This window comes from Columba livia, chromosome 3 (assembly GCF_036013475.1).
Source record: "Columba livia isolate bColLiv1 breed racing homer chromosome 3, bColLiv1.pat.W.v2, whole genome shotgun sequence".
NCBI classification, from domain to species: Eukaryota; Metazoa; Chordata; class Aves; order Columbiformes; family Columbidae; genus Columba; species Columba livia.
In genome coordinates, this window is record NC_088604.1 from 36,446,269 (window position 1) to 36,460,859 (window position 14,591).

General features: G+C 36.4%; 1 protein-coding gene across 8 annotated transcripts in view; it reads left to right on the forward strand.

The window, feature by feature from the left end:
• DOP1A (DOP1 leucine zipper like protein A) overlaps nucleotides 1-14,591 on the forward strand; it is a 65,801-nt gene that overhangs the window by 32,573 nt on the left and 18,637 nt on the right. For all 8 annotated transcript variants that reach the window (XR_010471221.1, XM_065056398.1, XM_065056402.1 and 5 more), the window contains 7 exons: nucleotides 1,427-2,051; nucleotides 4,913-5,187; nucleotides 5,840-5,992; nucleotides 9,234-9,334; nucleotides 10,609-10,868; nucleotides 11,550-13,557; nucleotides 13,673-13,784. Coding sequence is in view for 7 of the 8 variants with exons in the window: in XM_065056398.1 (XP_064912470.1) it covers nucleotides 1,427-2,051; nucleotides 4,913-5,187; nucleotides 5,840-5,992; nucleotides 9,234-9,334; nucleotides 10,609-10,868; nucleotides 11,550-13,557; nucleotides 13,673-13,784 (3,534 nt within the window). In the remaining variant the exon portion in view is untranslated. The remainder of the gene's footprint in view (nucleotides 1-1,426; nucleotides 2,052-4,912; nucleotides 5,188-5,839; nucleotides 5,993-9,233; nucleotides 9,335-10,608; nucleotides 10,869-11,549; nucleotides 13,558-13,672; nucleotides 13,785-14,591) is intronic.

The window sequence follows — 14,591 nt, forward strand, 5'->3', positions numbered from 1 at the left end:
GACAGTGAAAGCTAGCTCAGACAAATTTTCATTCTTACTCCACCTGTGCTAAAGCAAGATGTAATTCACCATATATAATGATGTATCTGTTTCTATTTATTAATTAAAAAGTTATTCAGATTTTTAGATTATGTTTAAATTCTGTATTTAAGATGGCTAGTGATTAGGATGTCAGACAGCAAGATAATTTCTGGGCCTGTTAGATGACAAGCAACATCTGCCATCACCAGTAAGAGAGCTAGAAGAGAAGTATGTGGGCATGTTCTATAGCTGCATTTACTGTCACTGATCCATGCATTTCCATTTAAGCTTCCGTATTTGCCTCACATTCTCACCAGGAAGCAGAGACTTTGCTACCAGTTACCAATAGGACTACAGGGGTAGAGCAGTCCAGAAAGCTGCTATAGGTTCTTCTTGAGCAGAAGTGGTATATAAGAAAATGCTAGATAGGTAAAGTTGTACCATATATACTTCTATGAATTAAGGTTCCTTCCACATTTAATAGACAATTTCTAAAATCAATTAGCATAAATTTTATTGAGAAATCAAGCTGGCTTTATTAGTGTAAATGTAGAAGTGGAAAAAATGTTTTTTAGGTTACAAAAGATTTTCTTCATTTACAGCTCCACAGTCCACTCTTTTAAGGTGTTTTGGCAACTTATAGTTGTAATGTTAAATGACACTGATCTTGCCTTCCTAATGTGATAACACTTTAATAGTTGTGGTTTTTCTATCAGTAGTATATCTGGGCACTGATTAGGTTAAAATAATTTAATATCTAATGAGAATATTTACTTGTACAGTGGGAACTTCAAAAGTACACAGAGAAGTGTACTCTTCTTCCTACTCTCTCAAGTCTTCCCATTCTTCTTGGCCGATATCTCCTTTTCGCCATCTTTGCGTGTAGGCATTTTTTTACTCCTTTATGACTGCAACAATTTCTGATTAACAGATAAATATCTTGTCCTTTTGTAGAACATGCTAAAATCTAAAGTATTAAAAGCATCTTTCTAGCTAAAGTGACCATGAGCAGCTTAGTTCAATATCCTCTTTCCTGCTGGAAGAGTTTTCTTTGATATGTGAATATTTTGTTTTATGATGCTGTGTAAATTAATAATGTGTGTGCCTATGCATTTTGATATTATTTCATAAAAATAAACATGATTATGTTATGAAAAAAATGTTAAAAGCAATAATATTTAAAGTATTTTACTGGATAAACAATGCTTTTTTTTTTTTATAGTTACCTTGGTTTGGCAAGCTTACTGAAACACCAAACATCATTTGGCATAACATGTATTCATATGAATAGATTTAAAGCTGTGGAATAAAATTGTTGCTTTCAAATGGAGAAGCAAATAAATTTTTTCTCAATAAGATCTAAATAACCCATTTTGAACAGTCATTAAACTTCTATCTCACTCAGGTGCCATCAGTTTCACTTGAAAATCCGAATGATGTGTTTGAAGATGGTGAAAATCCTCCAAGCAGTCGCTCATCAGAAAGTGGATTCACTGAGTTTGTACAATACCAGGCAGACACAACTGATGACATTGACAGAGCTCTGAATGAAGGTCACAGTGCTCCTGGCATTCCCGTTATTGGTAGCACATCCTCAGAGACGGAAACAGCATCAACTGTGGGATCTGAGGAGACCATCGTCCAGCCTCCTTCCGTAATGACACAGGGGACAGCAACTCCAAGTGGGAAAACGATCCAAAAGACTGCAATGCAGTGCTGCTTGGAGTATGTCCAACAGTTTTTAACCAGATTTATCAACCTGTATATCATTCAGAGTAGTTCCATGTCTCAGCCCTTAGGGGCAGAGCTCACAGTAGACCCCGCTAGAGAGCAAGGACAGACCACAAAATGGGACAGAGAATCGCAAGTTGATGTTAAGGTGAAGAAAGCAAACAAGAAAAAAACACCTAAAGAATACCTTCCTGCCTTTATTGCTGCCTGTCAGCTATATCTTGAATGTTCAAGCTTTCCCGTTTACATTGCTGAAGGAAACCGTACTTCGGAATTACATCCTGGGAAGCCTGAAATTGGTAAGCTGCACTTTTCTTTGTTCTTTGCTTTTAAAATATTTTTTTAAAAAATAAGACAATAGTGTTAATGCTTTGCATGCGTTGCTATTTCCTTTAACTCTCAGAAATGGAAGTTTTGTTCTCTATCAATTGGTTTGCTTTTTGGAAACTAAACTGTTTTGTTACAGCTTTTAAGAATATTGCTGGTATGGGATTCTACACTAATTAATATTGGAGTGATAAATATAAATTATGCAAACTGAAGCCTGAGGGTAGAATCTAGATTTTCAGACATTCGTCTGTACTGTACCATACTAGATAACAAATTAATTGATTTTACTTTGCTCCTGTTAAAGGAACGGTTCTGCAGGCAGTCCTCTAGCTACAGCTGTATTAGAAACAAAATAAAAATGGTGAGTTTTGTGACATGTGAGTTTATTCACAGGTAGGTGAACACATTCAGATATAGAAATGTGATTAAAATATTGACAATTCTGGATTAGTATAAAATGTGACATTTTAGATGGACAATCCTTTTTAGAGCTTGTTAAGTCTCGAGAGTTCTAATTTTGGTTCCACTTCTGGTCTGTAGCTTGAGATTTTCTGCCTTAAAATGCTGTCGTGGTGGATATGCTTGGAGCATGCCAGAAGTAGTCACAATAGTTTTGGCTACTATCACAGTCATCTTCTGTGACTTTATTTCTAGGAAATTTCATGGTCTCTGCTTTTCTTTTTTATGCACAGCTTTCAAAATCTGTTAAAGGCTAAGTGGCGGGTACTGATTGGAGATAAATTTTACTTTTTTTTTTGCTTTTGGAAACAAACATGTTGATTTAAGGTGACTGCTTCTTCTATTTCTGTAGTTTTTAAGATGTGTTGTGTATGCCTTCGTTATACAGCCAGGAGCAGAGGGTATCTTTGACTTTATGAGATTCAGACATGTCAAATATTTTTGTCAGCTGAAGGCAACTTGTTACAGCTGTTTATTAATTAAGGGTTTTTCAATGCATTTGTAGATCTAGCACAGGAGATTCGTGCTTCTATAGCATGATACTGAAAAATGTGATGATTTGTTGTTGTTGGTTGGTTAGTTGTTTTTTGGTTTTGTTTTCCAAATAGTAGCAGCCTACAAATGAGTGTTGTGGCAGAAGACTAAAAAATATTTTTAAAACCAGCTGCTTGTTTGTTACTTTTCTGTGGATACAGCACTTTTGCTTATTGCTGCCTTGTAAACTCTAAAGCAGAAAGCCTGTCGAGCTTGAATAACATGTGTTTGGTGTGAACACAGTGATTCTAGGAATCCTTTTTACTTTGCTGTGTCTTAATTTGCTTTGCTCATTCATCATCTGAACCTTCTCTTATGTGATGTTTCATTTGCAGTCTATTAAACAGTGGCACTTAGGGGAATAAGCATAAATGGGAGGTGGTTGCAATCAACGGGAAGGATTTTGTTTCAGATGTAAATGTCTACTGTACAGAGTGTCAGGGTGGATGGGAATGGGGCTGCAAATCTGTCCTGGGAGTCCTGCTTCCCAAAACAGGGAATGCCAGTGGAACAGAGAATGGGAGCAGGTAGTTACCGTAGTTTGCACACCAGCCTTTTCTTCATCTGCTGATACATTTTTCTACTGCAGAAGAGGCTGGTTTTATTGAAGAGTTCCTAAATTTGGAACATGTTTTTGATGGGTCGCTTTAGTGATGTGACCCAATTGCCTTTAATCAACAGTAAGAGTCATCAGTCTGTTTACTTGAAGGAGCTAAATTAATCTGATACTGCTAGAACATAATTGTGTGCTTAAATTTTACTGTGTGCTTAATTTCTCACATAAATGCATGCTATTTTTAATTGAAGAAATTAAAAAGGAAACCAAGTCAAATTCAGACTAATGTTTATATCTGTAAACCCTAGAACATTACGTGAAATTACTAGATATATTTAGGCTTCAATTTCCATTGCAAAATTAACTATTGTGGGTATAAAATAGAAATTGCATCGTCCTTCTCTTAATTCTAAATAGATATTCTATTTGTGCCTGTTGAATAACACTTCTTCACTTGTCTGATTGTAGAAGCATTTACCTATTTTAGGAACACGATCAATAGAGTCCTTGGGAGGTTTTAAGAAAAATTGCTTTGTTATCTCTAAAATAAAAGGGAGCTTTATTCACCTGAAGAGTTGACTCTGAACTTCAGGGAAAGGCACTTGCATATCAGGCAAGTGTATGGTATTAAATGAGGGGACAGTAAGAAGGGGAAAAAAATGCCTACAGTGAAAGCAGAGTATGATCTAATTGGATCATGTTTCTGCCACCTAAAAGATCAATTTTCAGTTTTGCCTGGAAAATCTGCATATTTCTTATCAGTTTAAACTTAGTTTATATATGTAAATAATATATGTAAATAATTCTGTATGTATGTTATAATATCTATATAATATCTATATAATATTATATATTAATTAAAAATATTACAGAATTATTCCAGACTACAGACTAAAGAGTTGATGGCTGGTCAAGAATTTCCTGAAGGAGGAAAGTGAATGAAAGGATGTGCAGACTACTAGAAGTCCAGTTTTATCTAAAACATGAAATTGTGCGGCTACATTTCTCTAAAATTTATTTTCCTCTTCCGTGTTCAAATTTTTCTATTTCTTTGGATACTAAATGTTTGAAGTGATACAGTATTGCATTCTTAATTAGACCATTTTAAAGATACAACAGGAAGTATCTTTTTTCCTGCATACATTTTCCTAAACCCATACAACAGGCAGGCTGAAATTTTTGAAGAATAAAGGGCAACTGTGCCTATGGTTAAGGTAAGAGGAAAAATTCATAATATTTAAAATTGTTAAAATAATGTGTCATCTGTGATTTTTATTTCAGACTGTGAACAAGTACAGCCTCCGCTGTGGCTACAGACCTTAATGAATGCTTGCAAGCAAGGAAGCGATTTCAGTGTTCAGGGTGTTACCATTTCTCTTGTGATGGACTTGGTTGGATTGACTCAATCTGTTGCTCTTGTTACTGGAGAAAATCTGAACAGCGTGGAAACTGCTCAGCCTCTTAGCCCGAACCAGGGAAGAGTGGCTGTGGTCATCAGACCTCCTCTTACTCAAGGCAATCTGAGATACATGGCTGAAAAGACAGATTTCTTCAAGGTACAGTGCTGTTTTCTTTAAACTTCTTTACGTGGCTGCTGAAGACTGATAGTCTTGGCCGCTTTACCATCCTTGGTATGGTAAACGAAATTTTCTTGCTGAGTATTTTGATAACAGTTGTAACTTATATTAGACTCTGAAAATACATAGTAAGTTTTCCCACTGTGATTGTCTTACTGACTGCTTGGGTAAAAAGCCTTGTTTGAATGAATATTTTTAAAATAAAAATAATACATGATTGAATAACATCATTAATTGGCGAGGTGTGAAACTGAGATGTGCGTAATGCAAGATTCTGGTAAACCACAATCTGCATTTTGTGTAATTTATGTGACAAATCATTTGCAAAAGATGGCAGCAGGCTGTATTACATAGTTAATTATAGTTCAATGAAAATTTATTTCTGGAGGTGCCTGTGAGTTCTGACCCTAGCAGGAATTTTTTAGGTAGGAAGTTATTGCAGGGTTTCAAATGGTTCCTTATGTTCATATGAACAAAAAAAAAGAACAGTTTTATAGATTTCCTCTTAGTCATATGGTGCCATCAGATGTCATGTCTCCCATCATTGCACAGAGGTTAATGCAGTCTAGAGCAAAACAAGCCATGACACTCATTCACTTGTCTCTTTCAACTTTTGTTTTCATGTACAAAGCATATAGCTTTAACTCTTTGGGACCAGTTGGGTGATGGAACTCCTCAGCATCATCAGAAAAGTGTGGAGCTCTTCTACCAGCTGCACAACCTTGTTCCGTCTTCTAGCATTTGTGAAGATGTTATTAGTCAGCAGCTGACTCACAGAGACAAGGCAAGTTGTTCGTATATTTACTAAAAGACGAGTTAAGTATATAGATAAAGAAATAGATTTAGAAAGAGGACTTGATGCCTGAGACAAAGGCATAAATATATTCAAAATTGAAAAATGTCGCCTTATGTTGATTGTTTCAGACATTAAAAATACTCTTTTATTTGCATGCAGAACATCAGATTTCTCCGCCCTCTGGCACTGCCCCCCTCTTTCTTATACTCCCACTCAAAAAAAACCTTAACCTTAGGTCTGTAGTAGTTGAGCCCTGTTTTCATGACATCTTGCTGTTTAACAAACCTGTGGAAAGTGTTTGCAGTGGTAGTATTGAATATAGATGTTCCAGATTCCATTCCACTTGTCTTAAACCACTCTTCCTGTACATCTCCATCAAATTTAAGCACACTTCATTTTGTTCTGTCCTGACATTTTTCCAGGTGAATTATTTCCAGTTTAGTGTTTCTGTGAGATTCTTTTCCCCTATTGGGAAGTAGAGGAATTGCACTAGATACTGGTGATGAAGAGGCTTCTGTACAATTCTTCTCCAATCTCATGCAGCCCCTCTCTTCTCTAATTGTTTGTCCTTAAAAGATATGAATTCTGACTGTTTCTGCCACGTTTGCCAGTTCTAGAGGGCAACTAATAATCTGCCCTAAGAGTAATTGCCAGATTTCTGTGCATCCGTGTGTTTGTGGGAAATGGGCTTGTTTGCTCTGACGTGCATGGCAACTGGGTTGTGACTTGTCTGCGCATTTTTTGTAGGGTGCTGCTGAGGCTACTCGCTTCTTAAAGGTCTCTTTGTATCTGCCTTATGTCAAAAGTTATGGACTATAATTTGAAGAGAACCTCTTGAATGATCAGAGCTGCTTCTTTGCCTCTGATAATGTTTCTTGTTCTTACTTTGTGACTTGTCCTGTCTCTTGTTCTGCAACCACAGATTAAAATGTTTGCTCATGAACCAGTTTGGTGGATTTCTCCCATTGTTTATTGCTGCTCCAAGTTCTCTTACATCACTGCTGGCTGTTTTTTAAAAGAGATGGTGGCTATCCTGCTGATTACTTCTGTTTTGCTACCAGTTCAGCCAGTAAAGTAGTATTTTCAAAATCTTTTGAAGCTGGCAGATATTCAGAGTGTTAATAAACGGTGTTTCTTTTAAGTCTGTGATGAGCCTCTGTAGTTTCATAGTAGACAAAGGGGCTTTTCAGCATTCAGCAACATACTTTTGGTAAGAGATCAAGTCTCCTATGTAAGTTACACTCTGCTTCCCAATGTATAAACCACATGCTTAGCTTTTACTCATTAGTAGGAGTCTTAGTTGTCATTACAGGTACTATGTTGTTTTTTTTTCCTCCCCTAGAAATTTGTTTCAGATAGAGGCTGTCAATTTGACATTTGAGTTGAGGCCTTTGTAATGCTTTAGTTTAGATACATGAACTGTTGTCACTGCCCTGACAGAATGAATGATAGGGAGTTACTTGCTTACACGCTCTAGCAACTCATGGTTGTGTGGTTTCAGCAGCAGGTACCTTTTTGCCTTTTTAACAGAGAGTAACCAGGTCAGCAAAACTGAATATGAGCCAGTCTGTCAATCACTGTGGTTCACAGCTTGGCGTATTGATAAAACTGCCAATGATTTATAGTTTCACTTGTTAGGCTGGTCTGTGAACTGCTGTGACTGGATGTGGCACTCGCTCATTTCTGCCCACCTTGCTGTGAAAACAGTAATTTGTTCTATCTTCCCAGCATGGATTGCAAGGGCTTACATGGATTCGTCTCTATGTGTTTGAGAACTGGTATTTTTGCTCTTTATTCAGCAGATGTTAGCTAATTGTTTGGTGGTTGGTTTTGTGTGTGTGTGGTTTTGTTTGTATTTTATTTTTGTTTGTGGTTTTTCTTTGTGGTTTGGGTTTGGGGGGGGGGGTGTTTATTGTGGTTTTTGTTTGTTTGTTTTTTATTTTACCCCTGATGTGCTCTATCTTGTGTCCTTCCTGTGATTTTCAGTTTTTATAGTTTTTACTTAAAAAATTTATTATCGTGGCAGATGCTGGTTGTATTAGCTGTTGCAAAGCTTCTTAAGCTGTATGTTGTAAATTAAGTCTGGGAGTATGTCAGATTGTCACAGTTGTATTAACAGTTTTTAGTTTGGTCTCATTTTGATTAGAGATAAATATACCTACTGTTCATTCCCTGTAAGTATATATTTCAAGACCAAACAAGTAAAAATCTTCATCCTCTGCTTATCATCTAGTAATTTAGTTTAAGCCCTGATTGTATTTGAAAGTAATTTCAATGTTCTATTCAGCATAACCATCCTGATGGCTGTGTTTTGTTTGTTCACCCCTACAGCTGCTTAGCAGCTTCCTTGTCCCTTGGGTAAAGCTGGATTTAATCCATGTACCCATGTATTTGTGTCATAGCATGGCATTTACTGTTACATATTTATTTATTTACATATTTACATATTCCAGCCTTGCTGGAATAACTCTTTGCCTTGATCAGCCATAGCAAAGAGATAAAGGCATAAAAATTGTTACTTTAATACCATTTTCACCATTAAATATTCTGCATGTTATTACTAGTCATTAGAAGTCCTTTGTGGAGTAATCATATCTTATTTGTACAAATAAAACTCCAAGTTCCAGAGCTAAATTGGGCATGTTAGTGATGAACTCTTATCTACATCTTATCGAGCTGGAAAATTCTTATGTCTTTTTCTAGCCAACTTATTTTAATTTCCTTATTTCCATAGATACTGTGTTTAATCCCATCATTGCAGACACTATATCTAAAAATTTCTCTTCTTTCTCTGCCTCTGTATGCTTGAGTTTTCAATATGAAAAGCTTGCATGTTTCTTTCTGCTCTCTTCATGATCTTTTCTAGTGCCTTGACACATATAGATAAACTCACTGAAAACAGAGCTGTGCAACTTGTGAGAGTAAAATAAGTATTGTTCAAGCTATCACATTAGGTATTTAAAACTTTTTTAAGCTAAACTTTGAAACTAAGGCAACCAAGATCACGATGGAGGAGAATCCTTTCATGCTACTAAATTGTTTGCAGATACCTATTGTTGCTTATTCCTGTTTTTAATGTTAGAAAGTAGGATTTGAATGCATAATGAAAAAAGTTAATTTTAATAATTTTATTCTGTCTTTTAAACTGCTGTATACCTCTTTTTTTTTTTCAATTTCTTACTAGAAGCTGTTGTATTCTGATATATTTAACTTATGATTTGTTCCTCAGAAAATAAGAATGGAAGCTCATGCAAAGTTTGCAGTGCTGTGGCATCTCACCCGTGACCTTCATATTAACAAGTCTTCTTCCTTTGGCCGTACCTTTGACAGGTTGGTGATTGCAAGCAATGATGCAGTTGAAAAAATTATTTTGCAAAATTTAAACTACATCTTACTGGCAAGATAGAGTGTTTAGAAATTGGAGAACTGCAGAGCAGCTGTGAAAGCAAGGAACGAGGACAAGAGATAAATTTATGTTAGACAGAATTGTTTTCACAATGATGATTATATAAGCTGTAAATTTTTCTGCTAGCTGTAAGGAATGAGACAGGAATGGTCACATGATTCACTGACTATCACTGTGGTTAATATATTTGTGTATATTGCACATAGTATCAGTGTCTGAGTTCTTGCTATGATTTGTTAAAAACAAAAGCAGTAGAGAGAGAAGTCAACCCAGAAGTAAATTACATGAAAATGGAAAGTTACAGTAAAGCTAAGAAAACATAAGAACAAAATTGCAAGTAAGCACTAAGACATGAAAGGTCTTTTATTTAACCTATTTGTTTTGTATAAGACATCACTTACGGCAAGCAGCAAAGGATTTCTGTTTCGTATTCTGGTATCACACTACCTTCTTGAAAAAAACTGACTGATCCAGACTCCGAGCTAGTCTTGTCTTCCTCAGCTAGCACAAATGTATACTTAGCTGTAGGAAACAAAGTAAAAACATTGGTATTTCTTTGGGTTGATACTGTCACTCACTGCAGAAGTGGTGATAAGTTTTGTGCATACAGCCAAGACCTTATGAACGTGTACTACTGAGGATGTAAGACGGTAAAATTTGGAGTCCAATATATATGTTTTTTTTCCCCAAGCCTGGAAAGGATTCTAAAGGCTAATACTATTTAAAAAAAAAGAAAATAATGACAGTAGGAAGTGCTGAATGAATTGTCAAGTATGTTTCTCCTCTCCATTCTTAAAGAAAATATATTTGAATAAGTTATCTTCTATTTTCCATATATCTGTGTGAATTGGCTTTTAAAGTTTTATCTTTTTGTACTGCACTAGCACTTAGTAGGCAACCAAAGCTTGTTATGCCAGTAGCTGTACAAATACTTGAGCTGACTATACAAGTGGTACTGTTAGAGCAGCTATCTTAAGACTTTACTACTAGCTCTTCCTGGCCATTTCTTCCTTAGGCTAAACAAAAATGTAAAACTTCAGGTTGCAAAGTTTGGATTTTGAAGAAAATACTGTTTTATTTGGAGAAGACACTGGAGTATGTACTGATATGTTGGAATTTATCATATAGCAAATTAATTTGGGATGATTCTGTGAGTAGTGTAGAATTTGTGCTAGGTTGATTTGTCTTTCTGTTCTAGATCTTTGTTTATCATGCTGGACAGCCTTAATAGCTTGGATGGTTCTACATGGTCAGTGGGACAAGCCTGGTTAAATCAGGTGCTTCAAAGACATGATATTGCAAGGGTTCTTGAGCCTTTGCTCCTACTGCTTCTCCATCCAAAAACTCAGCGAGTTTCTGTTCAGAGAGTACAGGCTGAATGTTACTGGACTAAATCTCCCTATCACCCCGAAGAAGAAAATGAAAAGCACTTTATGCAGAAGTTTAGCTGTGCTGATGGTATGTACACAAGATGAGTGGAGGAAGTTCCCTATTTGATTTCTTTACTTTTTATTTGCATGCAACATTTTAAAAATAGTAGAAATTTTCGAGGTTAACTTGCAAAACGAAGTGCTGGAATAGCTTCTGCTTATATATGCCTTTGTACGTGTTTTTTCTGGTTCAGTTTTGGGTCTCCAAAGTATTGCTGAAGTTTTATTGTTCTCGAATTAAGATGATATGCAAGTATTTTAATGCAGACCGTTTATTGAACTTCAGTAGAACTTAAGAATATATCTTGAAGTTTAACCAAGAGGTAAAATGCGTTTATGAATTAAGACCACTGCTGTGGGGCTGGCTGAAAACATACTGATAAAGTTTGAAGGTGTTTGCGTGTGTTGTGTAATTTTAGTAATATACTAATAATTCTTCATGAAAACACAAGCAGATAAGACTGCATAGAGTTTTGTAGGAGAATTATGTTGTTTTGATAAGGTCTGCTGCTAAAAGTAATCTTGCTTTGGTTATGTGAATGTGTCGTTTATATATTAACATGATTTTTTTTTTTCTGCTGTGAAATGGAAAGACTTTTTACCATGCCTTTATAATTTGAAGTCTCGATAATAGCTTGAATTCTAAATTTTAATTCCAGTCCTGAAGATCAAAACGTTATGTGTATAAATTTCTGTGTTTTTCTTTAAGCGTTTTCCCATGTGCCTGTAAGCCAAGGCCAACTTATTATACCGAAAGAAGGCAATGAAAAACAACTTGCTGTGGATGAAATGGAGAACTTCAGCCTGACTGTCAACCCTCTGAGTGACAGGCTTTCCCTGTTAAGTACCAGCAGTGAGACCATACCAATGGTTGTGTCTGATTTTGACCTTCCTGACCATCAAGTTGAAATACTGCAGAGTTCTGACTCTGGTTGTTCTCAGTCATCTACTGGAGACAACATCAGTTATGAAGTGGAAACAGAAAGCCTGAGTGCTCAAGATAGCTCTCAGACTCTGAGAGAAGACTCACCTGACGAAATTGTGCAACAAGTGGTTTCAGATCTTATATGCAAAGTCATAAGCGGTCTCGGAGAAGAGGCTGAACCAGTTAAACATAATCTACACTCTGAGGATACTTCATGTAAATTCGGTCTTTTGGATAACTCTGTAGAGGTGACAAAAAATGAAGATCAAAATATTCAAAGTAGCCAGAGTAGTTTGCTTAGTAATGACAGCTCCCAGTTGCTGTCAGCTTCAACTGAGACTGGACTTGAGAGCTTAAGAGATGAAATTTCAAGAAATAACTCTTCACCTTGTATTGCAGAAAGCCAGCAATCCCTGTCTGATCTTACTCTTGCTTCCACTGAATCAAATTCCAGAAAGCGAAGCCACAGTAGTATTCAGTTCAGCTTCAAAGGAAAGCTACCAGAAAAAATGTCTGAAAAAGAAACAATTGTTAAAGAGGCTGGTAAGCAACCAGGTGCAAAACCTAAGGTGAAAATAGCCAAAAAGAAAGATGAAGAGAAGAAGAAAGCACAAACAGAAAAGCTTAAACAAACAAACGTCTTCTTTAGTGATGGTCTTGATTTAGAAAACTGGTACAGTTGTGGAGAAGGAGAAATTTCAGAAATAGAAAGTGATGTTGGGTCCCCAGGAATGCGAAAATCTCCCAACTTTAATATCCATCCATTGTATCAACATGTGCTGCTTTATCTCCAGTTGTATGACTCTTCAAGGACACTCTATGCTTTTTCTGCGATTAAAGCCATTCTGAAAACAAATCCTTCAGCTTTTGTAAGTGCCATCTCTACTACCAGTGTCAACAATGCATACACCCCACAGCTTTCGTTGCTTCAGAATCTTCTAGCCAGACATCGAATCTCCGTTATGGGCAAGGATTTCTACAGTCACATCCCAGTTGATTCCAACCATAACTTTCGGAGTTCGATGTACATAGAAATTCTTATCTCCTTGTGTTTATACTACATGCGGAGCCACTATCCAACTCATGTTAAAGTAACCTCGCAAGATCTAATAGGAAACCGCAATATGCAAATGATGAGTATAGAAATTCTGACACTTCTCTTTGCCGAGTTGGCAAAAGTGATAGAAAGCTCTGCAAAGGGCTTTCCTAGTTTTATCTCGGACATGTTGTCCAAGTGCAAGGTTCAGAAGGTGATCCTGCATTGTCTGCTCTCTTCTATCTTCAGTGCACAGAAATGGCACAGTGAAAAGATGGCTGGAAAAAACATAGTGGCTGTAGAAGAAGGTTTCTCTGAAGACAGCCTTATAAATTTTTCCGAGGATGAATTTGACAATGGTAGCACCCTGCAGTCACAGCTTTTAAAAGTTCTTCAACGGCTGATTGTGCTGGAACACAGAGTAATGACTGTGCCTGAGGAAAATGAAACGGGCTTTGACTTTGTCATCACGGACTTGGAGCACATTGGCCCCCAGCAGCCGATGACTTCTCTTCAGTATTTACATTCCCAGCCGATAACCTGCCAAGGCATGTTTCTGTGTGCAGTGATACGAGCTTTGCACCAGCACTGTGCCTGTAAAATGCATCCCCAGTGGATTGGCCTTATCACTTCTACGTTGCCTTACATGGGAAAAGTTCTGCAAAGGGTGGTTGTTTCAGTGACGCTGCAGCTCTGCAGGAACTTGGATAATTTAATTCAGCAGTATAAATATGAAACGGGATTATCAGATAATAGGTATGTTTATGTAGAGGTTTATAATCTTTTAAAGCATATTTGATTGTGTTGAATTACTTTACAAGCAGATTAACCCATTTAAAAAAATGAATCTCTTATGAATCTCTTATTTTAGGCCTCTCTGGATGGCGTCAGTCACTCCCCCGGACATGGTTCTTACTTTATTAGAAGGGATCACAACAATAATTCATTACTGTCTCCTGGATCCATCTACGCAGTATCATCAGGTAAACTTAGATCTGAGTGTCTGAGAGGTTCCTATGCAGTATATGTCAAATTAAGGATTGTGATTATATTAGCAGATATGAAGATGTGAGTAGGAAAAATCCCCAAAGTAGCGTCCTCTTTTATTGATAATACACATATCACAAACAGAAAAACGATTTTATACTAATTATACTTGTTCCCCTGAAATAACTAAAGTAGGAATTCCTTAAATTTCAGACCTCTAAAGTGCCACGCTTTAAAGCTGGCTTTGTTTTCTGGAACTTCCTAGACTTATGCCTATCCTGTTACTTTCTGGCTGGAGTGTGTTCATCTCACAATATGTCAAAACATTCTCATTCTCCTTCTTCTGTATATTCACAATTTGTCTTTTTAAGCAAGCGTTATTTTCAGATCTGATATTCTGATCATAGTCTGTTAAGAATTTGACCTATATTATGCAAGAAACTTTTTGCCCTGCTCTCTCCACAACATTGTTTTTGCCTTTTTCTTTTCTCTTATACCTCTCTTCCTTCCATTTATTTAAAAATAACTGAAAAGTGTTTATTGTCTGTTTGAGTAAATAATTTTGTGTGGAGTATTAGTTACACTTAAAATTCTGAAATAATTGTTTTGCAAAGGTAAAGGCACATGATACAGAATTGATTGCTGTTGACATGAGGTCTCACATGTTCAGAATACATTTGATATTGTACAACTGAGTCGAAAGATTCTTTAACTATTTTTAATAAACTCAAAATCTGTACATACTATAAGAATTGACAAACTGTTTTGAAAAAGAGTTAGGGTTGAAAGCTTCCATGTCTGTT